General features: G+C 43.1%; 1 protein-coding gene across 1 annotated transcript in view; it reads right to left on the bottom strand.

Moving 5' to 3' along the window:
• The window catches only part of itga8 (integrin, alpha 8), a gene marked incomplete at its 5' end in the record, with an annotated part of 193,850 nt that overhangs the window by 78,359 nt on the left and 87,803 nt on the right, over positions 1-27,688 (bottom strand). The window contains 2 exons of the mRNA XM_061914761.1: positions 13,486-13,683; positions 27,440-27,645. Of these exons, the coding sequence (XP_061770745.1) occupies positions 13,486-13,683; positions 27,440-27,645 (404 nt within the window). The remainder of the gene's footprint in view (positions 1-13,485; positions 13,684-27,439; positions 27,646-27,688) is intronic.

The raw sequence follows: 27,688 nt of genomic DNA, 5'->3' as shown, positions 1-27,688 counted from the left end.
ATCAAACATCCCTGTTGCCTTTGAACAGTGTGACTTTACTGGCCTGCAAACGGCTCACCGTGTGTGTGTGTGTGTGTGTGTGTGTGTGCCTCACTTCCGTCTAGCAGCTCTTGGTAATGACAGGCGACACAGGCCTCGCGCTGCACATTTGTGTGGCGTGCGTTTGGACAACAATTTTTACCACCCAGACTCAACCTAACTTCCCGCTCGACCAAACTTTCAACCTGCAACCCTTCCATTTGAATTTACTGCCCAGCTTTCTAATTGCAGGATTTTTAATTTAAAATGTCTCACTTTGACCGAGACCTTCTCGACAGGCAAACTATCTCATGGCTAATGACAGGGATCACAAGCCTCACGTTTTAACATGTGTGGATTGAGGTGTGGCAAAATGAAGAAAAACCCCATCACTGTAACAGGAAACGCACACAAAAGGGGCAAGGGTGGTGCTAGACAAGCAAAGTTCAAGATAAAAGTGGAGTTACGCTAAGAACAGAGTGGTTTCAAATTCGGGCGAAAGTAAGGTAGTAAAACGGTGATTTTACAGACCTGCTGTGTTGCAAAGGGCTTATATTTCCCCAGATTTGTGCCTATACAAACTGTTATAAAAGTGTTAAATGGGTGGAGAGACAGAGTTGGAAGAAGGAGGTAAGGAGATAGAAGGAGAGACAGATAGGTACAATAGATGTTTAACACATGTATGCTTGGGATCGTGACTTTTTCCATTCCATAGTTGCATAAAGAGAAGAGATAACTAAATCTAGGCCGTCAATAATGGAGGAAGGAGGGGAAGCGGTAAGACAGGGGAGAGGGAATGCAAAGTTATTTGACATATGTTAAGATATCCTTTACACCAGGGATTTTTTCCCCCATTCCATAAATCAGGGGTCTCAAACTCACAGCCTGTAGGCCACTTGCGGCCCCTTAGACCCGGATTTTGTGGCATAGTTTAGAGTACTGTATTTTTCGGATTATAAATCGCCCCGGAGTATAAATCGCACCTGCCGAAAATGCATAATAAAGAAGGAAAAAAAAAACATATATAAGTCGCACTGGAGTATAAATCGCATTTTTGGGGGAAATTTATTTGATAAAATCCAACACCAAGAATAGACATTTGAAAGGCAATTCAAAATAAATAAAGAATAGTGAACAACAGGCTGAATAAGTGTACGTTATATGACGCATAAATAACCAACTGAGAAGGAGCCTGGTATGTTAAAGTAACATTGTGGAGGGGCGTGGTCGACGCTTCCCCTGCGGGCGAGGCGTGCACAGCGATGACAGGTGAGGAGATTTCTCAGCTGGAAGGAGTCGTCTAATCACCTGTCTCTTTGTCAGGGGCGCGGGGGACCATGAGAAGGGAGTGGGGAACAGACGGGAGGCAGAGACGCGGACGGAAGGCAGAGACGCGGACGGAAGGAGCGGCAGTCCACTATTTGCTGAAAAGCAAAACATTGAAAAATATAGATTGCAAAGTGAAAAATAAAAACCCTGTACTCGGCACCCGCCTGGCTAAGCTCTCTTCGGTCAAGAACGACCCAACAGCTCCAGACGCGTTCACATTGGCGCCCAGCTAAACGAATCCAGAAGTAAAAAGGAAGAACAGAATGACTGCACCGACCCCACTGGAGGCACTTGGGAGAGTGCTGGCAGAAGTATCTGCGGCGAGCCAGCGGCAGACGCAGGTTCTGCAGTCGCTGATGGACAGAGGGGGGGGGGGTCACCAAACGCCGGAGCGAAGGCCTCCATGCAGCGCATGGCGGAGGTCGAGGATCCACAGGCCTACGTCGACAACTTTGAGGCCACCGCAACAGCGTGCGGATGGCCTCAAGAAGAGTGGGGGGTGAGGCTGTTGCCACTCCTAGCGGGGGAGGCGCAGCGAGCGGCGCTCAGCCTGCCAGCAGCGGCCCGGGTAGAGTTCCAACACCTAAGGAGGGCAATCCTGGACCGGGTCGGCAGCACGGCATAAGACCATCGGCGCTGTTTCCGGTCCTTGAAACTAGGACCAGAGGACCGACCGTTCGCTCTTGGGCAACAGCTCCGGGATGCGGCAGCAAGATGGCTCCAGCCAGGACAACGGGACAGCCAGATGTTCGAGCTCATCTTGCTGGAGCAGTTCCTGGAGGCCATCCCGACACGGACCGCGGCGTGGGTGAGGTACCACCGGCCGCAAAACCTGACCGAAGCGGTAAACCTGGCGGAAGATCACCTGACGGTCCATCGCGACGCACGGAAGGAGGAGGGGACCCCAAGACCGGCAGAAAGACCCACACCGGCCCCGCGCAGACGATCCGCACCGCCGGTGGCCACAGCGCCATTGGGGCCCCGTTCCCGACCGACAAGGCCCACGGCGTTCTATGAGCAGGTTCCAGCCTCGGACATGACCACCAAACAAAAAAGAAAAGACGTACACACGCACGAACATCATCATAAGGGGGGGGGGGTGAGGGGGATATAACGGTGTCTCTGCTCCTCTCTTTCAGGGTACCAGCGCTGCTGATAGCGGGCTTCCCCCGCAGACGGCACTGCGAACACCAGGGCAGGTGTGTTGGGGGTGCGGACAGCCCGGTCACCTGAGGCGGGAGTGCTCCGCAATGGAGGTGGACCAGGTGATACGGGTTGCCGGGCCTCCAATCAATCAATCAATCAATGTTTGCTTATATAGCCCTAAATCACTAGTGTCTCAAAGGGCTGCACAAACCACCACGACATCCTCGGTAGGCCCACATAAGGGCAAGGAAAACTCACACCCAGTGGGACGTCGGTGACAATGATGACTATGAGAACCTTGGAGAGGAGGAAAGCAATGGATGTCGAGCGGGTCTAACATGATACTGTGAAAGTTCAATCCATAATGGATCCAACACAGTCGCGAGAGTCCAGTCCAAAGAGGATCCAAGACACAGCAGCGAGAGTCCCGTTCACAGCGGAGCCAGCAGGAAACCATCCCAAGCGTAGGCGGACCAGCAGCGCAGAGATGTCCCCAGCCGATACACAGGCGAGCAGTACATGGCCACCGGATCGGACCGGACCCCCTCCACACGGGAGAGTGGGACATAGAAGAAAAAGAAAAGAAACGGCAGATCAACTGGTCTAAAAAGGGAGTCTATTTAAAGGCTAGAGTATACAAATGAGTTTTAAGGTGAGACTTAAATGCTTCTACTGAGGTGGCATCGCGAACTGTTACCGGGAGGGCATTCCAGAGTACTGGAGCCCGAACGGAAAATGCTCTATAGCCGGGAGACTTATTGCGTCCCGGTAAGGGTACAAGGGAGTACACACCGGGCTATGGTGGATTCGGGCTGCAAACAGTGCATCATCCACCAGAACTTGGTTCGACCCGGGGCGTTGAGGCCCGTGACACAAGGCAGGATAAGGTGTATACATGGGGATGTGCACACGTAGCCTATTGTGCCTATGGAAATCTGGCATAAGGGCCAAAAACATACCGTAAAGGTTGCCGTAAGCGCGCAACTCACGCACCCCCTGATTTTACGGACAAATTGGCCGGGGTTTAGCCAACTAATGGAACAATGTATGGGGAGGCGTTCACGGGCTGTAGGACAGGGAAGTATCGGCGCAGTACTCAGTGGCGACGCGGGTTCGAGCGGCGCTGCCGACCGGGAACCGGCGGGGGCTTTGCGGGAGGCTCCCCCGGACCCCCAGTGGAGACCCACGGAGGACTTTCCCCTCGAACAGTCCCGCGATGAAATTCTGCGCGCGGCCTGGGACCAGGTGGATTACATCGACGGTCAGCTGGTGCGCCCAGGGTAAACGCGGGTGTTTCCCCACTTTTCCATTATAAGAGATGGGCTATACCGAGTGACCCGTGACACTCAAACAGGCAAAGAATACACCCAATTGTTGGTGCCAAAACCCCGCCGGGAAATGGTTTTCCAGGCGGGGCATTGCAATCCCCTCGCGGGCCACATGGGGTACGAAAAAACACTTAATCGAGTCATGGTCCGGTTCTATCGGCCAGGCATCCGGGCGGACATTCACCGATGGTGTGCTGCCTGCCCGGACTGCCAGCTGGTGAACCCGGCGGCCATCCCAAAAGCCCCGTTGCGGCCATTACCGCTCATAGAGGTCCCATTCGATAGAATCGGAATGGACCTCATCGGACCATTTTACCCGAGCACACGGGGATATCGATTTGTGTTAGTCCTAGTGGATTACGCAACCCGATATCCCGAAGCAGTGCCGCTGCGCTCCATCTCGGCAAAGAGTGTAGCACAAGCACTGTTTTCGGTCATCACCCGGGTAGGGATTCCGAAAGAAATCCTTACTGACCAGGGCACGTCCTTTATGTCGCGCACGATAAAGGAATTATACGGATTACTGGGAATTAAATCTATCCAGACCAGCGTTTACCATCCGCAAACGGATGGCCTGGTGGAAAGATTGAATAAAACACTGAAAACCATGATCTGTAAATTCATACACGAGGACAAACCTAATTGGGACAAATGGCTGGATCCCTTGATGTTTGCGATGCGGGAGGCACCCCAGACCTCCCTCGGCTTTACGCCCTTTGAGTTACTTTACGGCAGGAGGCCGCGCGGCGTGCTGGACCTTATTAAAGAAAGCTGGGAGGAAGTATCCAGCCGCAGTAAGAATGAGATTAAATACGTGTTGGACATGCGAGCAAAACTTCACAAGGTGGCGCTCTTATCACGGGGAAATTTGCTCCGCGCCCAACAACGACAACAGCGCACGTATAATCGGGGGACCCAGCTGAGGAAATTTTTACCGGGAGAAAAAGTACTTGTACTACTCCCAACCTCCAGCTCTGAATTACTGGCCAAGTACTGGGCAAGGGCCCTTTGTGGTCACACGGCAGACTAGCGAGGTATATTACGAGATCCAGCGCTCGGACCGGGGCGGAGACATGCAAATTTACCACGTGAACCTGCTGAAGGCATGGAGGGAGGCCGAGCCTGTCTCCATGGTGACGGTAGTGAAGGAGGAGGAGGAGCTGGGGCCGTAGGTCCCGCGCTGCGCCTCTCCCCCTCCCCTTCCTTGTGATGACCAGCTCACATTGGCTCAAAGAGCGGAGGTTGCTGAATTACAGCGTCGCTTTTCAGATGTGTTCTCCGCGGGGCCCGGCCGCACGGACCTCATCTGCCATCGCATTGAGACCAGTCCGGGGATTACGGTGCGGTCTCGTCCCTATAGGCTTCCCGAGCACAAGCGCAAAATGGTCCGGGAAGAATTAAAAACTATGCTGTAGTTGGGAGTAATAGAAGAGTCCCACAGTGCATGGTGTAGCCCCATCGTTCTAGTGGGGAAGAAGGATGGGTCTATACGGTTCTGTGTGGATTACCACAAGGTGAATGAGGTGTCACGTTTCGACGCGTACCCAATGCCTTGGGTCGACGAGCTCCTGGACCGGCTAGGCACTGCGCGTTTTTTTTCCCACACTGGATTTAACCAAGGGCTACTGGCAGATTCCCTTATCGCCAGAGTCCCCGGGAAAAAACGGCCTTCTCCACTCCAGAAGGCTTATACCAATTCATGACACTCCCATTTGGAGTGTTCGGTGCGCCCGCGCCGTTCCAGCGCCTCATGGACCGGGTGCTGCGACCCCACCTGGATGATGTCATCATCCAGGGTGACAGCTGGGAGGAACATCTGCAGCGGGTGGGGGCGGTGCTTGAGTCCTTGAGGCAGGCGGGGCTCACCGCCAACCCCGGGAAGTGTGCGATTGGTCGGAGGGAGGTACAGTATCTGGGGTACCACTCGGAGGGGGGCAAGTGCGACCGCAGGTTGACAAAACGACGGCGATCGCAGCATGCCCACCACCCAAGACGAAAAAGGAGCTGAGGCGGTACTACCGCCGGTTCATACCCCGGTTCGCAGACTTGACCATCCCCCTGACCGACCTCACCCGGAAGGGTGCGCCAGAACTGCTCCAGTGGACGGAGCAGTGCCAGCAGGTGTTCGATCAGGTAAAATCTGCACTCTGCAAGGAGCCGGCACTGTGCATGCCTAATTTCTCCATCCCTTTCTGCCTGCAGGCGGATGCGTCGGAGCGGGGGCTGGGGGCGGTGTTGTCGCAGCAGGTGGGGGGTGTCGACCGCCCCATCCTATACATCAGCCGGAAGCTTTCGGACCGGGAAGCGAGATACAGTACGGTGGAGAGAGAGTGCCTCGCGGTCCGAGGGGCGGTCGGGGCCCTCCGGTATTACCTGTTGGGGCGCCCCTTCAGCCTCTGCTCGGACCACAAGCCGCTCCAGTGGCTCCACCGCATGAAGGATGCCAACGCACGGATCACCCGGTGGTACCTAGCGTTGCAACCCTACAACTTCCGGGTGGTCCACCGGCCGGGTATGCAGATGGCCGTGGCCGACTACCTCTCTCGCCCCTCTACGGGGGAAGGGGGAGGAGTGGTCACGGCCGGACGGGTGCCCAGCCTTAAACTGGTGGTGGAGGCATGTGGAGGGGCGTGGTCGACGCTTCCCCTGCGGACGAGGCGTGCACAGGAGCCGGCTGTGTAGCGATGACAGGTGAGGAGATTTCTCAGCTGGAACGAGTCGTCTAATCACCTGTCTCTTTATCAGGGGTGCGGGGGGCCATGAGAAAGGAGTGGGGAACAGACGGGAGGCAAAGACGCGGACGGAAGGAGCGGCAGTCCACTATTTGCTGAAAAGCAAAACATTGAAAAATATAGATTGTAAAGTGAAAAATAAAAACCCTGTACTCGGCACCCGCCTGGCTGTGCTCTCTTCGGTCAAGAACGACCCAACGGCTCCAGATGCGTTCACAAACATATTATGGTAAGAGTCATTCAAATAACTATAACACATAGTACATGCTATACTTTTACCTAACAATCTGTCACTCCTGATCGCTAAATCCCATGAAATCTTATATGTCTAGTCTCTTACGTGAATGAGCTAAATAATATTATTTGATATTTTATGGTAATGTGTTAATAATTTCACACATAAGTTGCTCCTGAGTATACAGTGGGGCAAAAAAGTATTTAGTCAGCCACCGATTGTGCAAGTTTTCCCACTTAAAATGATGACAGAGGTCTGTAATTTTCATCATAGGTACACTTAAACTGTGCGAGACAGAATGTGGAAAAAAAATCCAGGAATTCAAATTGTAGGAATTTTAAAGAATTTATTTGTAAATTATGGTGGAAAATAAGTATTTGGTCAACCATTGAAAGCTCTCACTGATGGAAAGAGATTTTGGCTCAAAATCATGGCCCCATTCATTCTTTCCTTAACACGGATCAATCGTCCTGTCCTCTTAGCAGAAAAATAGCCCCAAAGCATGATGTTTCCACCCCCATGCTTCACAGCAGGTATGGTGTTCTTGGGATTCAAGTCAGTATTCTTCTTCCTCCAAACACGACGACTTTAGTTTATACCAAAAAGTTCTATTTTGGTTTCATCTGACCACATGACATTCTCCCAATCCTCTGCTGTATCATCCATGTACCCATTTTGGTATAAACTCAACTTGTTGTGTTTGGAGGAAGAAGAATACTGACTTGAATCCCAAGAACACCACACCTACTGTGAAGCATGGGGGTGGAAACATCATGCTTTGGGGCTATTTTTCTGCTAAGGGGACAGGACGATTGATCCGTGTTAAGGAAAGAATGAATGGGGCCATGTATCGTGAGATTTTGAGCCAGAACCTCCTTCCATCAGTGAGAGCTTTGAATGGTTGACCAAATAATTATTTTCCACCATAATTTACAAATAAATTCTTTAAAATTCCTACAATGTGAATTCTTGGATTTTTTTTTCACATTCTGTCTCTCACAGTTGAAGTGTACCTATGATGAAAATTACAAACCTCTGTCATCATTTTAAGTGGTAGAACTTACACAATCGGTGGCTGACTAAATACTTCTTTGCCCCACAGTAAGTTGCATGGGCTTCACGGTGGAAGAGGGGTTAGTGCGTCTGCCTCACAATACGAAGGTCCTGCAGTCCTGGATTCAAATCCAGGCTCGGGATCTTTCTGTGTGGAGTTTGCATGTTCTCCCCGTGAATGCGTGGGTTCCCTCCGGGTACTCCGGCTTCCTCCCACTTCCAATGACATGCACCTGGGGATAGGTTGATTGGCAACACTAAATTGGCCCTAGTGTGTGAATGTGAGTGTGAATGTTGTCTGTCTATCTGTGTTGGCCCTGCGATGAGGTGGCGACTTGTCCAGCGTGTACCCCGCCTTCTGCCCGATTGTAGCTGAGATAGGCGCCAGCGCCCCGCGCAACCCCGAAAGGGAATAAGTGGTAGAAAATGGATGGATGGATGTAAGTTGCATCCCCGGCCAAACTATGAAAAAAAAAAATGACTTATAGTCCGAAAAATACGGTAATTGCGGTCCAGGTTAAATGTCTTTTGGCAATCTTAAATCACACTATAAAGCAGGGGGTTTGAACCTTTTTGACCAAGGGACCCAACGTTTCAATTATAGAGGGGCTCGGAGTCCACTCAAATATTAACACTAAACTAGTAATTTTACTCAGGATTTTAATCATACTCTATAATTATGTCTAACTTACTTACAGTTTAACAGGACAAACCTTGTCAAATGATATGCAACCATGAACCATGAAATCAAAAGAAGGGACTTAAAAAACTGTTGAAAAATACATTTACATAAAATTACTCAGCTCTTTAAAATAATTAAATTCTCTAAATTAATAGTAAATAATAATAAACGATACAGTATGTTTCTTAAATAAAGCGTCACCACTTAATTAGGAAAGTCCTCTATGACTTTAGCTCCAGACTTCTTCTGTTTGTTGGATCGTAGAAGCCCATATTTGCTGTACACAGTTACTTTACAAAAGTGTTAGATACTTCTCTTCAAACAATCAAAGTTTATTTATATAAAAAACTCAACCCAATGGGAACAATGAGAATCATTTTTGCCTGTATTTCTATCAGAACCCCGCCCTAGGGAACAGCGTTAATATATGTTCGATGAAACGTGATTGTATGCATGAGTGTATGCATATGTGCTTGTATATGTACAGTATGTGTATATGTATGTTTGTACAGTGAATGTATATGTACACAGCATGTGTATATACTGTATGTATGTTTGTACAGTATGTATGTTTGTACAGTGAATGTGCGTGTGGATGTACGTACCATGAGGGTGTAGGTATGTACTGTATTTGTGTATGTATTTGGTAGCGTAGTTACCTATGTATGTTGGTAAGTACCAATGTGTACACGTATGTATGTATTATTTACTGCATATACGTATGTGAGTATATATGAATGTATAACTGTGTGTATGTGAGTATGTATGGGAATTTTTATGTACAATATATTTGTCTCCCAGTGTGTACGGGAGTCAAAGTACGGCCCCCGCCACCCAGAGAGCCCAACACAAAACATCAGGTGCGGTGCCCAGGGAACGAGGGACCACCCGCCCCACGCACTCCGACCGGCCAGCGGCCCCAAAGCTGGATCTATCGTGCCACCCGGCAGGGCCAGCAGCAGGCCGGAGACAGACATGCCCAGCAGTGGACAAGGCATGGGAGAAGCAGGGGACAGCCAGCCCCCAAGCCAGTAAGAGAACACACCCCATGCGAATACAAAGTCCAAGGGGCCCACAGACTACCCGCAGCCAGACGGGAAGACAACCCCAAATTCACAATAGTTAAATCACAACAAACACGAATTGGGCAACTTAAAGAGCACTTCTGTCAAGCAAGCGGGATTGTCTCTGACCATCTCCTATACAACTTTTACATTTAGAATGACTTAAAGGGGAACTGCATATTTTAAATTTTGTCTATCGTTCACAAACATTGTGAGACAAAAACAAACGTCTTTTTAAAAAAAAAGATTCTAAAGCACATAACGCTTTAAATATACACTGCAAGTATGCACATAATGTAGTAACAGACACGTTCATAACAACATGTAATATGTACAATATTTACCGTAATGGACATTTTAAGCATTACCGGAACTTCTTTCTTCAGCGCATTTATTTTTCTACCCATGGAAACACTTCCTACCTACGGCAACAACTGTGTGTTCCTGCTTCCGTAAACACACTGCAAGTATGAACATAATGTAGTAACAGATACGTTTATAACAACAGCCCTTTGAGACACTAGTGATTTAGGGCTATATAAGTAAACATTGATTGATTGATTGATAATATGTACAATATTTACCGTAATGGACATTTTAAGCATTACCGGAACTTCTTTCTTCAGCGCATTTATTTTTGTACCCATGGAAACACACTTATCTACCTACGGCAACAAATGTGTGTTCCTGCTTCCGGAATCAAAGGCGAGTGTGCTCTAATGGCAGACTTGGTGAAAGACAACGAAGACGACTATTTTTGGACAACAGAGGATTCCCAACCTTATATACAGAGGATGAACTGCTGCTTATAGAAGCTAAGTGAGCACGAAGAGAGGGTGAAATGGAGCAGACGAAAGCCGAGAGAGTGAGGTCGGCGTGACTTTGAGGCTCTAAATGTGGAACTTGGGGCTAAGTTATGCCGACATAAATGGCGCGCTTACCCAACATCAATTGGAAACGTCCCCAAGGAAGCTGGACCAAACGGACAACTGTCCATCAAGAGAGTGACAATAAAATGGACATGATACATGCAAAACATTATGCTATTGATATTAAAAATAGAGTACGTACCCTTTCTAGATAGCTGTGTACAAACAAAACGTGATAGTTGGGCAAATACTTTACAGATACTGTAATATGATTATTCATGTTTTTCAGACGGTACATATTTGTGTCCTATCGCATTGTGTTGTGCTTTACAAAGTCAAAAGCCCTTCAGCTGCTGACACAGAAGCTGAATTGATTAACATGGACCCCGACTTAAACAAGTTGAAAAAGTTACTCGGGTGTTTCCATTTAGTGGTAAATTGTACGGAATATGTACTGTACTGTGCAATCTACTAATAAAAGTTTCAATCAATCAATCAATCAAAGCTAGGTGACAGCTAACATCATAGCATGCCGTCGCAAGGCGATGTGTTCCTACGTTTGAAAAACAGTACCTCTGTGTTTGCTCTTACAATAACAATGTAGCTATAGTTGGGTTATTATGCAGATTACAGTACGTAAATAAAGTATTGTTGCGGTTTTTGGAAGCATTTTTAGCCACCTTGAACGAGGCAATTATTACAAATTAGAATGAAATTAGAAAAACAAAATAAACAACGTACTGTATGTCTCCTTGTCTCTCATTAGGATTGTAAAAAAGAGGCCAATTCCAAACAAATTGCAGCTCCTCTTTAAGGTCTACCATAGCTGAGGCTCACTATACAGTAGCTGCTGGTAAAAATAGAAAACACATTTAATCATTTTCATAAATTGATTGAAAAAAAAAAAACAATTACATGAATACATTTTTTTTAAATAACTTTTTAGACCATCTCTATGCAATCAGAATGAGCTTTTCCAACCTGTCACCTATTTTGAAAAAGTTTCATTCTAATTATTATGCCAAATAATACAAAAAAAAAATAAAAATAAAATAACAGAATTGAGAATCGCGTCAAATCAAGAATCATTTGTGATTCAAATCGTCACCCTGGGCATCGGAATCAGATCAAATCGTTAGGTGCCCAAAGATTCACACCACTACTAATTATTCCTTCCAGGATTTTGAGATGTTGCCATCATGCCAGTTTGCGCAAATATAACACATCCCCGCAAATTACGGCTAATCATTGAGATTTTGGTCAATCACATTTTCCTCAGCAGTACTCAAACGCAACGCAACTGTCTAACCAATCAAATGTATCCCTCAATCACCAGGGACAATTTTGCCAAAACTTTCCTTTTGAAAATGCTGCAGTGAAATCTGGCATTTTAGGGCACAACAATCACAAATGAAATCTTGGAGGGACGGATTGTTACACAATTGCCCCTTCATTTGTTTATTACAGGGTCTCAAACAAAATTCACCTGAGAGCCACTGGATGCAGAGTCTGGGTGAGGCTGGGCCGCAAGAAAAGATTTCTTAAAACATTTTTTGCATACTCCTCAGCATGTGTAGTTGTACAATGACGTTTCAAATTGTATCCCTTGAGCACCGCAACTTTCTCTGTGCAGATAAGACACGTCGGGGTTCCCCTGTGCTCAACAAAGAAATATTGCGTCTCCTACTTTTCCTGGAATTGTCTTTGTTCATCACTAACCTTTCTTCTCACTGCAGGCTTTGAAAAAGACATGTTCGGGGTTGTGGAATATATTTGTATTTAGCCGACACACGTGTGTGTCATTCCGCTTTTCCTCCCTACAGCAACACGGCGGTCTGCGGATAATAGCCGAGAAAGTACCGGGATAGCGAGCGCAAAAAAGTGACAGCTCCCGGAGTGTTATCCGGCGTCATATAGAAATATATGTAGTGTTCATCGTGTGAGGCAATGCAAATTAAACAATAAAAAAAAACAAATAACGGTTTGAATTGGTCCAGGTTATCGGGGACTGGTATTACTGACGGACAGGTTTCGTCGCTTTCACTCATTTGCTGGTTTTCCACCAATGCAGGGGTAGGCAACCCAGAACGTTGAAAGAGCCATTTTGGACCCATATAACACAACGCTGTCAAGCGGCATTCATATAAAACTCGCGGGCTGCACTAACATTAAACTTTCATATCAAGGTGCGGCCCGCAAAATAACGTCTCGCGGGCCCGTGGGCCGCGTGTCTGAGACCCATGGTTTATTATATTAACAATCTGATGGAAAACTTGGGTTGTAATCGTAAGTCAATGTGGCAAGCAGATGTATAAGTGTGGTATTGTAGAATTTAAATCGGGTTCCAATGACTAAAAAGCTTGGAATAACTTGTATCAAAAAATATGCAGTTAAAACCTCATTTGCATGCATTACATTTTGTTCTGTCAAAACTGAAATACATTAACCAAGAAAGACAGGCTTTTCCGGGGCCTTGAGTTGACACCTATGCTGTAGCTGGAGGGGGTTAACTATGGAAGGATGGATGGACAGCTTGAAGGAAAGAGGCATGTTGGTGGGAAACAACTAAATGCTACATGATGTGGAATGCTTTGGATCATGAGTTTTTACATTCCATTTACTAGATAGATATATTCCTCTGTATCAGATGGCTAAGAGGTATGACAGAGGTAAAAATGGACCAATAGGGAGGTAAAGAGGGACAAATGGATGGATGGAAGCGGTGTAGGAGGGGGAGGCATGGATAGACCAATAGAATGATAGATGATAAATACAGATACTATAAACATTTAATAAAGTATGTATTAAGTTCATTGGCAATGCTCCCTCCTCCATGATGACTTTAGCAGAGTGAGAGGGAAACAATAGAGGAGAACATGGACGGATGAAATGTTGATGTCAGGAATGAAGAGGAGGGAGAGTATAATATTAGCAGCTAAGAAAGCAGAAAAGTGAAGGATTCAAAAGTTTGATGAAAAGATTGTAACGTCAACACAAACTGAGTCGGATTTAATGTGGAGTGTAGTTACCTGGGTACTGATTGTAGTCCAGGTCCTGGCCTCCTCTCAGGGTGAAGCCGTAGCCAGACAGACCGCTGGCATAGGCCGAGGCCGCTCTCAGCTCCTGGCTCATAGTCAGGCCTCGCGTAGAGATATCTCTGTGGCCGTTAAAGATCAACACTCGCCCTCCACGGTCCTCGCCGCCAAACGGACAACCCACTGCCACGTCTGAGAGATGACACACATTCACATGGTTTGCACATCAGCATGCTTATGGTACCTTTGAGACCAAAGCGGAGGAAAACATTCGGTGCAACCTCCGTCTAGCTACACCCAAGACAATATCAGTAAGCTCTTAAACATACTTTTAGATATTGGCATTGGTTTAGATGTTACTGATCTCTTTTTTTTTAAATATTAATGTGACTGCAAGTATGTGAGTATTCTAGTCTCCATTAAAATCTCATCCTAACTCACAGGAATTTAGTTGGGATTCAAAAATGTAAGCAACAAGGGAGTCACTCTCTATGCTCTAAAAAATGGCGCTCAACCACAGACAGGGCAATATTTTACTAAAGCTGAAATCATTCGGCGGGTTAAAATTAATACAGTTATGATTACATTGAAACATGGAAAACATCAATGCATTCATTCCAACGTCCAGTAACACTACACCTAATAATATATGAAGTGAAGCAATTGAAAATCAAAGTGGTATTGCTGAGGCAGAGATGGAAGTTGAAATGAACCAACATCTACATCAATGTTTCGCGGACAAAGCACAACATCAACACAGGTGGAAATGGAGCACCAATTGTAAAATCTACATTGTTAAATGGAGAACCGAAGGAAGCCAAAGGACGTGTTTGTTCTTAAAGATATCAAGGGACTGGACAATTATCATCATGTCGATTACAAGGACATATAAGAAGAAAACTTACAAACCTTAATGTACCTTGGAGTCATTGATCGACATTGGCAACTCTACCATAACATAGAATACGTCCTAGAATACTAAGCAAAATGTTTTATCAACAAAACGTTATTTCAACATGCAGAAAAATACTTTTATTTTACGAGTCAGTCAACATTTTTACTTCAGCATTCACACATTTATTCTCAAGTGTTTTTGATTTACTTATCTTTATTTAATGTCTCCACTTATTCTAACTTACTCATTTGACATGTATTAACAATTTTATGTTATTTTTAGATTTGTATTTCTTCCTTTTCATTTACACTGTTATGTTTTATTAAACTCCGAATTCCTTCATAGTTCAACACCCTCCTTTTTCCACACAGGGAGTAAAGATAAATAATCAAATATATTGTAAGTGCTAACATGTAAAGGTTGTGGTGTGAATTTATTGCCAGTAACAGATGTGGAAAACGGGTACAATTAAATAAGCTCTGCTTCTTCCTACTCCTCTTCAGACGTGCTGAAGAGGAGTTCTTCAGTGTGAGTTGTTCAGAGATGTTCTTCAGTGTGAGTTGTTCAGCACGTCTTCATAAAATAGAAGCTTATGAACAGCCCAAGTAAAAAAGCTGTAATTTTTGGGGAAAGTCGGGTTAACTTTAACTGTCTTTGAGACAAAGTCTCAAGCTCTGGAGCTCCATATCTTTGGGATAAATGTAAGAGCTCCACTGATCTTCCCGTATAATTCTTGGCATGGGAGCAGGTAGGCATAGTTCCATAAAAGGTTGAACTAATGCTTGGAACTCCTGCAGACGGCTTGCACACGTGAAAAAAACCCACACAAAGAAACACACATTAGAGTAGACAAATATCTGACCTTGTCCATGCATTGAGACTAGTTTGGTGCACATACTGAATGCATGAACCTACACAAGGAATGTCTCGCTCTTGTAGTGCATAAACACCTTGAGACATCCTGTTTGTCCGTAGACCCTTTCAGCCTAAACAAGTAGTTCCACATGAAGCAGACTGTGGAGGAGAGAGCATAAATACTACCGTGTGTGTATACTGTATACAGTATACACACACAGTGTTATGAGTTACTGTGAGTTTCCACAAGTGTCCATGCATGTTACACGACAGTTGTGTCAAAGCATACAAATAAAAGTGTCCTACAGCACTAATGACCAACGTTCCCTCTAAGGTACGCACCTGTGCAATCGCACACTGCTCACGCGTCCTCTGCGCACGGCAAATCTAGGCCGCGCACAAAATCGAATAAAAATATAAGCACATAACAGTGTGCACGTCTGCCGTCGCTCACATGTGCGCCACTGAATGCTCAAGGAGTTTTGCCGTTTGCTCACACATGAAAAATTGGAGGGAAAATTGCTAATGACCCATATGAATGATCCATCCATCCATCCATTTTCTACCGCTTGTCCCTTTCAGGGTCGCGGGGGGTGCTGGAGCCTGTTTCAGCTGCATTTGGGCGGTAGGCGGGGTACACCCTGGACAAGTCTCCACCTCATCACAGGGCCAACACAGATAGACAGACAACATTCACACTCACATTCACACACTAGAACCAATTGAGTGTTGCCAATCAACCTATCCCCAGGTGCATGTCTTTGGAAGTGGGAGGAAGCTGGAGTACCCGGAGGGAACCCACGCAGTCACGGTGAGAACATGCAAACTCCACACAGAAAGATCCAAAGCCCAGGATAGAACCCAGGACCTTCGTAATGAATGATACAATGACAAAATGAATGATTTAAAGTAATAAACTAAATGTATACTGATTAAACATTCTAAAATATGTAATCCATCTGCAGTGAAACATGACTCAAAATCCCTGAAATGATGCCAGCAACGCATTCTGGGCAGTAGTGTAATGTCTGTGTCACGCAACAACCACAGAGAAAACATGTCAACATTCAGTCTTCCAGGATTTCGTGGGCTTTTTGTGTGTGATTGTTGGATTAAAATGCCTATATTTGCAGCTGATTTTTCAGAAAGTTGCGACAAAAGTTGTAATATTTTGAAGCGCATTATTTTTCTAATAGTATTGACTTGTGATTTTATGAATTTGTTATCAATGGTGTAAGTGTTCCTTGTAAGCTTAACCTCCAAAAGCACAGAATTACAACCAGAATTTGTAAACAACTATTATTACTGATTTAATTTACATTTAAATACACATATATTTAAAGGTAGACACCGGATGGTAGTAAAAGCACAGACGCAAAGCTAATTGTTAAACTACTGTACTGTTTTAATTCATTATAACAAATTAACTTTGGTGGTGTATGTTGCATACACATTTATTTTATGCTTGAAGGTGTATGTTGCAGACACGTTTATTTTATGCTTGAAAAGGGTTTTTCTATTCATGATTAATCAACAATTTTATTCCAGTATATCAAGATCTATTGCAATGCTTTTTTTGGGAAACCTGCTCTTCAGGGGATATTATAATATATATAATATAATAAAGGGAAACCTGGGAAACAGGCTTGTAGGGATGAACCAGCCTCTTGTGTGTTTTCCTGACCTAACGTGTACATACATACATATATATATATATATATATATATATATATATATATATATATATATATATATATATATATATATATATATATATATGTAGGTGTGGGAAAAAAAATCACAAGACTACTTCATCTCTACAGATCTGTTTCATGAGGGGTTCCCTCAATCATCAGGAGATTTTAATGGAAGCATTCACATGCAATGGTTTATATAGAGCACAGAGTGGGTGGGTACAGGCAGGCGTAGGGTGTGGTGATTGGCTCATGTGTTACCTAGGAGGTGTTTCCGTCTGTGGCGGCATGTTGAAATGATTTCACTGCGCTTGTTGAGGGATGATAGATCTGGATGATATATAATAAACAGTTTCTCTTTTAAGCATAGGTTGCATCTTTTATTACCACTGTTGTAAGGTGTGCTGGATGCAAGAATTTGCCATGTTATTGAATATTCAACATTATTGTCTTTGAGGTTCCAAATGTGTTTGCTGAGTTCTGTAGAATTCTGCAAAGTCTGGTTTCTAAAGGAGGCGTTGTGATTATTCCATCTTGTTTTGAACGCTCCTTCGGTTAATCCTACGTACGTGTCGGATGTGTTAATGTCCTTGCGTACTACCTTTGCTTGGTAAACGACTGATGTCTGTAAGCACCTTCCGTTGAGAGGGCAATCAGGTTTCTTGCGACAGTTACATTCATTATTGGTTTCAGAGTCGTTTAGTCTGGGGGTAGGCAGTCCTTTTGCAATTGCTTTGTTGTGGTTTGAAATGATTTGTTGCATGTTATTCATACAGCTGTAGCTCAATTTAATGTTGTTCTTGTTGAATATTTTTCTTAGGGTGTTGCCTTTGGGGAAGTGTTTGTCGATCAGAGTGAGGAACTTGCGGCCGATGTTGGTTGAGACGTCTTTGCTGAATGGCGGATTGTACCAGATGATGTTGTTTCGTTTTCTGCTCTTTTTTGGTTGGTTTCCTGAAGTGGGTTCATAGGTGAGGGTGAAGTTGTATCCGCTTTCATCAAGTGCTTTCTGGTACGGGGGGGTTGCTTGGTCGAATTCAGCTTTGCTGGATGACAGCATCGATAGCCTTTTATTAATTCCGGTAGGTATTCTTTTCGTGGTGGTGGGTGGGTGGTTGCTGTCATGGTGCACGTATTGGAGTGTTGTGTTGGGTTTCGTGAATGGTTGGTAGCTGTTATTTCTCAGGTTGAAAGTGACGTCGAGGAAGTTGACGGTTTGCTTGTTGGCTTCAATCGTGATCCGTAGGCCGTTTTCTTTGAAGATTTGGCATATGCGCTTCTTGGTGTTCTCGCTGCTCCTTGGCAAGGCGCGGCACACTGCCAGTCCGTCATCACGGTAAATACCAAGGTTCAGGTTGAGGCTAGCAAGCTGGGAGAGGAGGAAACTCCCAACGAGTTCGCACGTTTCTGCTCCGTCAAAACTCCCCATAGTAACGTCAAATGTTGAATTGTTCTTTTTTTGCCATGGTGTACTGTTGTGGATGAGTATGGAGTTCTTTGCGTGGATGATGATGTTTCTTTCGTTGCCTGTGATTGAGTCGTAGTCCGAGGCGAAGTTTAGTGCTTGGGTCAGTAGGTCTTGCGTGATGGAAGGGTAAAATTCTTCGATGTCGAAGGAGATGAAGTTGTGTTGTTGTTTGTCTTGGATGTTGTTAAACCATTTGATTACTGCTGCTGTATTTCTCCATTGGTTGAGTGGTGTTTTGTCCTTGATTTTTGTGTTGATTGTGTCCAGGATTATTTTGCTGATTTTTCCTATTTCGGATTTAGTTGGGTTTATTAGTCGGCATGTTGGGTTATTTGCGAAGTTGGGTTTGTGGTCCTTCAATGTGATGAAGGCTTCTTTGTTGGCTGTGGCGTCCACCCTGTCCTCAATGTCCAGTTCGGTTGCGATCCGCTTGTTTTCCAGGTGGATGTTCTGTAAAGTGTTGGGTCGCGCTTTTTTGTATGATTTGGTGATGCTTTTGTCCAGTAAAGAGTTATGTTCTGGTATGTCCATTCTGTAGAAGTTTGTGGTTTTATTGGCGGCTATGATGAGGTTGCTTACTTTCTTGATGCGCTTCGTGTCATTTTTCAGCTTGGTGAGGAATGGGTTGCGGGCTGGCTTAAATTTGACTGATTGTATCATTTTGAGCATGTCGTTCTCAAAGTCCTTTAATTCCTTGACTGTGGGTGGGTTCTTGGTAGATTTGAATCCGTAAGTTTCCTTTTGCGTTCCTTTTGTTTCAGGGTGGAGGAAAAAGTGTGCTTTCCACCGCATCCTTCTTAGGAAGTGTTCCGTCTTTTCTATGAGTCTTTGCCTGTAGTCCTTCTGCGCGGGTATGGGAATGTTCTTCGTGGAGTAGTCGATGCTGAACTTTTCCATTTCGGATCGCCGTACGGTGCTCAACAAATGTCAATTTGGAGCGGAATATGTCTTGATTGGATTATCCAGAGAATAGTGCTTGATACCGTGGTAGAGCGCAATATGTAGGTGTGGGAAAAAAAATCACAAGACTACTTCATCTCTACAGATCTGTTTCATGAGGGGTTCCCTCAATCATCAGGAGATTTTAATGGAAGCATTCACATGCAATGGTTTATATAGAGCACAGAGTGGGTGGGTACAGGCAGGCGTAGGGTGTGGTGATTGGCTCATGTGTTACCTAGGAGGTGTTTCCGTCTGTGGCGGCATGTTGAAATGATTTCACTGCGCTTGTTGAGGGATGATAGATCTGGATGATATATAATAAACAGTTTCTCTTTTAAGCATAGGTTGCATCTTTTATTACCACTGTTGTAAGGTAGGTATATATATATATATATATATATATATATATATATATATATATATATATATATATATATATATATTAGGGCTGGGCAACGATCAAAAATTTTAATCAAAGTTAATCGCACTATTTCTCTGATTAATCGCGATTAACTGCATTGTATACGCAAAGCCCAATAATGAATTTAAAAGTAGTGTGTAGTGCACCTTTATTGGAATATTCCCCCACATGAACAAAAGCGCCAAAACATTTGTTGTGCAAACACAATTTAAATCAGTCCTTGTTAAACAGTAGCAGTTAAATAGCATATTTTATGAAAATCAACTCAAAAAATGTAAATACAAACATTTTAGATTATTACTACCACTGCCAGGGTATTTAAGTTATCCTGTTTGTTATGGAAAATAAATATAATCTACATACAAATCTCTGAGCTACAATCATAACATCCGAACAGGCAATTTCTGAGGTAACAGCAGAAACATTTTTTTTATCAGGGATTTTATGTTTAAAAAACCTATATTATAAGTAGTGGGCTGTTTTAGGAATTTTTTTATCAAATTATCTGTAGTAGCAATATTAATAATGTTGTGTTTATTCTGCGTAGTGCACTTAAAATAATTATGACCATATCTAGGAATTGATATGATGGGAATTTTCCCATTGTTTGCTTGGTGCTTTGATAAACTGAACGCATATACATGGTACTATATTGTGATGTTATGAGCCAGGGAGAAAAAGAACTACCCTATCCAGCATGCAACAGGAGTGACGAGCATGAGCGGTAGCCCGGTATAGGTTGTGTCGCCATGACGGCATCTTGTATGTTGTGATGTGCACGCTCTGAAAGCAAACGTTAAGAACTCAGCCAACACTCCTCGTCTGCATTATTCATAAATAGACAGACAACACATATACTCCGCTGCTTCACAGGCCGCTGGATGTAGCCGGCAAAGTATTCCCATGCTAGCTAGCCGGTCTAGCAAGCACGCGTCTATCAGTCCAAAACGGCCCAATCTATCCACATTCAGAATTGTCTGGCGGTCGTAAGTGATCCCGGAGTGACCACGCTGTAAGCCAGCCATGAAATTTGCAGAATTGTCCGGTATTTTTACCAAATGTTCCATCTTTACTAAGAGCCTCTCGACACTGAAGCCCATCCGGGCGACGCCATCTTTTTAAGAAAAGGCGTTAACAAAATAAAAGCATGTAAACAACAAACGCAAACGTGCGATAAAATAATTGTAGGCGTTAATAGATTGATGAGTTAACTCGTAATTAACGCATTAATTTGCCCACCCCTAATATATATATATATATATATATATATATATATATATATATATATATATATATATATACATATATATATATATATATGTAATTTTCTATATGTATATATATATGCAGTATATATACAATATATAAATATATGTATATATATACTGTATATATATGTATATATATATACTGTATATATGTATATATATACATATATATATACATATACAGTTTTATACATATACATATATATATATACACATATACATAGTATATATATACATATATATGTATATATATATATACATATACATGTATACATATACATATATATATATATCATATATTTACACGTATATATATATCATCATTGATATATAAACTATCAGACTGCGTGGTCGGTAGTAGTGGGTTTCAGTAGGCCTTTAAAGTACCAATCATTGTCACACACACTCTTGGTGTGGCGAAATTATTCTCTGCAATTGACCCATCACCCTTGATCACCCCCTTGGAGGTGAGGGGAGCAGTGGGCAGCAGCGGTGCCGCGCCCGGGAATCATTTCTGGTTATTTAACCCTTATAGCCAACCCTTGATGCTGAGTGCCAAGCAGGGAGGCAATGAGTCGCATTTTTATATTCTTTGGTATGACTCGGCCGGGGTTTGAACTCACGACCTACCAATCTCAGGGCGGACACTCTAACCATTAGGCCACTAAATAGGCATATTAGATTGCTGACGTACGTGTTTGAGTACCGCTCAGAGACAAATTCAGCTGGCCAAAATGGCAGGCAGCTTGCGGCCATTGGACAAATTTGTGAGAGCCCACATAATTCACGGATATTGGTTGAATTTGCATGGATGGCCGCAGTCGCGACATTGCTCATTTTTGGAGAGAAGGATTATTAGTGTCTTCGTTAAACAGCAAATAATGAGGAATTTGAGTACAAAAGTACATGATGGAACAACTGACTGACACAGTTTTATACACACTCTGCACGAAGGAGTTTTCTTATCATTGACACAATTGCATCCTAAATCTACTGGGGATAATAGTTTCATAGGACATTGACTAGCCGTGAATTATCTTAAGTTACACCGACACGGTAATTTGGTATGGCTTTGACATGCTTGGACCCCCAGCTGACCAGGTACTGGAAATGGTACTACTTTGTAGTGCTTGGTACTTTTCCCTCATGGAAAAATTTTCATATCGAATTGAGCTTGTCTAGCCAATTGTGGAAGTATGACGTAATCAGCCCTTCAAATCTATCCCCTGTATCACCAAGATGCAGTTGACTAACAGTGACAGGACGTTTGTAGAGATGATTGAAAAAATAAAAACGCACGTCAAATCGTCCTACAGCTGATTGTAAACAAAGCATGCAAGATGAGAGTGCGTGTTGTCGTTTTCTCAAGAATAAACAAACAGCATAATGAGAAATGGATGAGATTGAGACAGGATCTTTCAGTGATTACACGCACACGCACACACACACAACAGGCGGAGGAGGGTGGGTGGTACAGGTATGTTTTTGAAAAACAGCAAAAAAAAAAACAAACAAAGTCACTAACAACCCTGATGTCTTTGTGACGACTCTGTGATGTCATCCCCAATAACCAAATCAGGCGTAGACACAGGCGAGCGCTCATTAGATTAAAAAAGTATTCGGATGTCACTAAGAGCTTCCATTTGCTCTGTGGCCCCTGGGAGCCTGTCACATCCTGACAGACAGCTTGATGTGATTTATGTTACATGCCAGTGAAAGCCTCACTATTGATCCACTGGCTATTGACCTGATAGTTTAATGGGGCGGGGGGAGACACATTAACAGACGAAGTCCATTAATAAGTAAAACATAAATCACTTGCATGGTTGTCATGCACAAGGACCAGATGTGCATGCATTCGTTATAGATAGAATACAAGCTTGAAGCTGCATGCTGTGTGTGTGTGTGTGTGTTCTTGTATTGCTACCCTCCTTGAGACATCAACAAGGAAAAGTACCTTCCATATGAAGACCGATGAACAAGTTAGGACCGAAATCATGGTCCCATTGCATCTAATAGAGAGCCAAATACTAGAGTCCGTGAACATTGCTCCAAAGTCAGGATTTTTTTGTTGATTTAATGTGCATACTAAAGTAAACATTGGCATGTACAAAGGCAGCAATATATGATAAAACAAGACGGCAGCTAAAGAAGTATTTCCCTATTCATCCCCCCAAAAAACCCACCAGGAGAACAGCTGAATGTATGACTTCTCTTTCTGACGTGAGACAACCCGCGTCTTATGTGTGACCGTAGGATCAATCAATCAATCAATCAATCAATCAATGTTTACTTATATAGCCTTAAATCACTAGTGTCTCAAAGGGCTGCACAAACCACAACACAAACCACTACAACATCCTCGGTAGGCCCACATAAGGGCAATGAAAACTCACACCTAGTGGGACGTCGGTGACAATGATGACTATGAGAACCTTGGAGAGGACAAAAGCAATGGATGTCGAGCGGGTCTAACATGATACTGTGAAAGTTCAATCCAGGATGAACAAATACACTACGGTACTAAGACTATAGTGTTCATTAACTGTTAGCTTCTACAGCTGGGATGACCAAAGTGCAGCACAGGGGCCATCTGTGGTCCATGACTCGTTTGTCATCGGCCTTAAGCACATTACAAAAAACAAAAAAATTGAGATATCATTTGCACCCTTGGTGGTGAAATGGATCGAAATGAGGGTGGTCCCAAAAGGGATAGATTTTTCAAATTGACTGTGTGTCGGTTTTAAAAGTGCTCTCCCTCTGGTCAGCATATGCAATAACAAGTGTGTGTAAGAAATTGAAATGCGCCCCGTTTGGCCAACATTTATAATAAAAAAATATATATGTATGTACATACAGGTAGAGACATATTGTCCATCCATCCATTTTCTACCGACTTTCCCTTTCAGGGTCGCTGGAGTCTATCCCAGCTGCATTAGGGCAGAAGGAGGTGTACATCCTGGACAAGCTGCCACCTCATCGCAGGCTTCCATTGTCTTTTTTTTTAAAGGTAATTAGACTATATACTATTTTGGTAGCATCTGCTTGAAATTTTACATAATATCATGTAAAATAAGCTTTATTTTAGTATTAATTGGTCTCCTTTTTTTTTTTTTTACCATTATTTTAGCAAGCAGAAAGACCCTTTAATATGTTACAGTAGTTTCCATTTCTGGTTATATGGTTATTTGATCAATTGGATTTTATTGTTTTGATTTTGTACAGCGTCCTAGAGTGCCCAGAAAGGCGCCTTATAAGTAAAATGTATTATCATTATTATTATTATTAGTATACTTTTTTATTGCTAAATACAAAGAAAAAGCATGTGAAGATTTAATCCTTGGGATGCTCACTTAGCTAAATTCGGACGCGACAATATTTTGTTTGACTTGTATTAACTTAAAGTAAATGAACTAAAAGCTTACCTTTTTTATTTGCATAGTATGTATATATTATTAATGTTGTACATACAAATCATTATACATGTAGAAAGGGTGGTCCTAAAGAGGTAGGCATTTTTCTGAAGTCTCAAGAATGTAACAAATACAAGAATGTGTGTGTGTGTGTGTGTGTGTGTGTGTGTGTGTGTGTGTGTGTGTGTGTCAGTCCAATCAATGTGAGGATAATACAAACACACAAAAGAGAAATGAACTCTAGGCTCCCGGACGAAAACTCACTCCCAGATGATTTCCATCGCCAGGCACATGTGCAGAGTTAAAAATAACTTTAGGCTTTAAACATGGACATCACAGCAGGAAACATGTTCAAGAAGACAAGCTTTTATCGCAGGACTTCCTGATAGAAGGGCGTTTGATGGGATTTCCTCTGTCAGAGACCAAACATACCCCATAAGGTACGGGATATGCAGACACAGATCTTTTTGGGACTTACTGAGAAACATTTGTCCCAAACGGACGGACAGAGTGGCTCACAAAGCCTTTAACACCTATTTAAAGCTTCAATATGACAATGTAAACTTACAATGTAAACAGCACTCATGAGCCTGCTACAGCCCTGAGAACTGAAACAATGTCTGGAAACTAAGACATACTTAGTTTTTTTCCTTGTTTATTGTCATTCTCAACAAAGACACTCATTCTAAATATGAACTTGTGTTGATTTTAACTTTTTTTTTTTTGTTTTACTTTTTTTGACAACATAAATACACCCGTCAGGTGAAAATAGGAATTAGGAAAAAGAACAGGGATTAATGGGGAAGGTCACATTTTTGGGGGGGGATTTTGGCTATTATTCACAATCCATTCCTATATAAAAGAGGAACACATGTTTTTTCTTATGCATTCTAACTCTTAAAATACAGCCAGTACAAAGTAGCTAACAATGCACCGAATGCGAATTACCAATATTGTTATTATGAGTGCTAACGCAGACGTATTTTTAGCTGCGCCGTGATGATAGAAAGCTAATTAGCTTATGCTAATATAATGACATATTTTACCGGTGAGCTGCTGCATCGCCTCTGAGTGGGTGAAAATTTATTCTAGATGCTTATCACCTGCATAGTAGAAGGTTTTCGCCATAAACCTGGAAGTTGTGCAATTTTGACATTCAACTTAGCCCTGGAGATGGCAAGAAAGACACAGAAAAACGCTCCTTAACAGCACATTTATTTGAACCCTTCCTGAGAATTACGATTAATTCTTCATTTAAACGAGAAGATATGAACATCCCATCAGTCGTCATTTCAGTGAGAGCCGACATTGATTGTTTTATTATGTTTCTTGTTTGTATTTCTTCTTCAGCACTTCGCAACACTGCTCCATGATGCTAGTGTTAGTTGTTGAAGGAAAAAGCGAACGATGTGATGTTTCTGTGAAATTAATACCCGTCGTTAACTTGAAATTATCACAATATTACATGCTATTATGAATGTGCCTGTTACTACATTACATGTATGCTTACAGCATGTACAGTATATAAAACGATTGGGGCTTTTAGATGTTTTTTAGAACGCTTTATAGGCAGAATAGAGCAACTCTCATAGGCTCCATTGTTAGCTGACCTTTGTTAGCGTTTATTTAAGAGTTAGAATGCATGAGAAAATAAAAATAAAACATGTGTCTTTTATAAAGATTGTGTATGATAAGCAAAACCCCCCCTTTAACAAAAATACAAACAAGTACTTAAATAACTAATATGGAAAAGGCTAATAAATAATAAAGTAGTGGAGAATAGAACAGAGCAAAAGCATGATGAAGTGAGCATGAGTTAGTATGTTCAGAGTGACAGGTTGATTCCAGATTTATTTTACATGGTTCATCAGATTCATAGCCTGAAGGAAGAAACTGTTCTTATGACGGGTTGTTTTGCCGTACATTGATTTGTAATGCCTGCCGGAGGGGAGGACTTTCACTAGTGTGAGCAGGGTGTGAGGGTCTGCAGTCATAAGTCCTATATGGGGGGCAGAGCAACACTGATGATCAAAGGAGCAACTCAAAAGCATATATCGTAGAAGTCCACTCACCAAGGTAAATATTGGACAGTACGTCAAGGGAATGGCTGCTGATGGTGTATTTGATGGAGAAGCAGTTAAAAGAAAATATCGTAGATGTCCACACTCCAAGGTAAATGCTGGACATTACATCAAAAAACGACATTCTAAGTACATTATGTTGTATTGTTTTTATATAATATTTATCATCTAAAAGTGTGTGTAATGTTAAAATTGTGCTGTTTTGTGTGGGGACAAGCACCATTGATTTCAATTCATTTTGAAAGTAGACATTTTGAGATTCAACTGTTCTGAGTTAAGAGCTCTGTAACAGAACCAATTGAGCTCAATGTACATTTTTAAATAAATACAAACATAAAACACAGCTTTACCAAAAGTGTAATGCAAAGGTTATTGATCTCACAGCGGCGCCTCAATTGTTTTCCTTTTTGGAATACGAGTCACGCAATGCCAACAAAAGAGCTAAACACACACCCAGGTAAAACTATTTGATGCTTGCTGAATTAAGGTACCGGTATCTTGCCATTTCCACTGCCATAGTCTAAGGGTATATTTTTCAACACAAATCTGGTCAACTCTCAAATTGTACAACCTCATACAACCTGTGCACTAAGAACCGACAATAAGTAAACCCTCAAATCCCTCTGCCTTCTTCGAAATGCAACACGTATCTTCTTGTAAAAATAAACACGGGTAACACAATACACCATCACAAATTATAAAAGTATTCCTATGAAACAAAATGTTGACGTTGAAAATCTGCAATAATAACGTTGCATATTTCCACACTTCACTATCAGCCTGAAAAAGGACAAACGATTTGAAGCATGTGAGGGGGAGTTATGATTACTCTTGCATGTTTGTTTTAGCTGGCATTTTAATTTCCTTTGTATCTTTTCCTTCCCAAGCCTTCTTTCACTCCTCCAGCTTACCGTTGTATCCATCGTCGTTGATGTCTCCCAGAGGTGCGATAGCAGTTCCAAAGCGTCCGAAGGTGTGCGTGCCGGTGAGGGCCACAGGGGTGGTGAAGGTGAGCGGAGCCGTCTGCAGGTACAAGTAGACCCTTCCCACCTCTCTGGGCTTGCTCTCCATTTCCCTCTCCATGTAGAGGGGTGCTCCAACCAGCACATCATCCATCCTGGACACACATGCTGGAGTCTAAATGGATGTTTCAGTGTGGA

Source organism: Nerophis ophidion, linkage group LG11 (assembly GCF_033978795.1).
Source record: "Nerophis ophidion isolate RoL-2023_Sa linkage group LG11, RoL_Noph_v1.0, whole genome shotgun sequence".
Lineage (NCBI taxonomy): Eukaryota > Metazoa > Chordata > Actinopteri > Syngnathiformes > Syngnathidae > Nerophis > Nerophis ophidion.
Note: the sequence above shows the minus strand (reverse complement) of the source record. Positions and strands in the feature narration are given on the sequence as shown.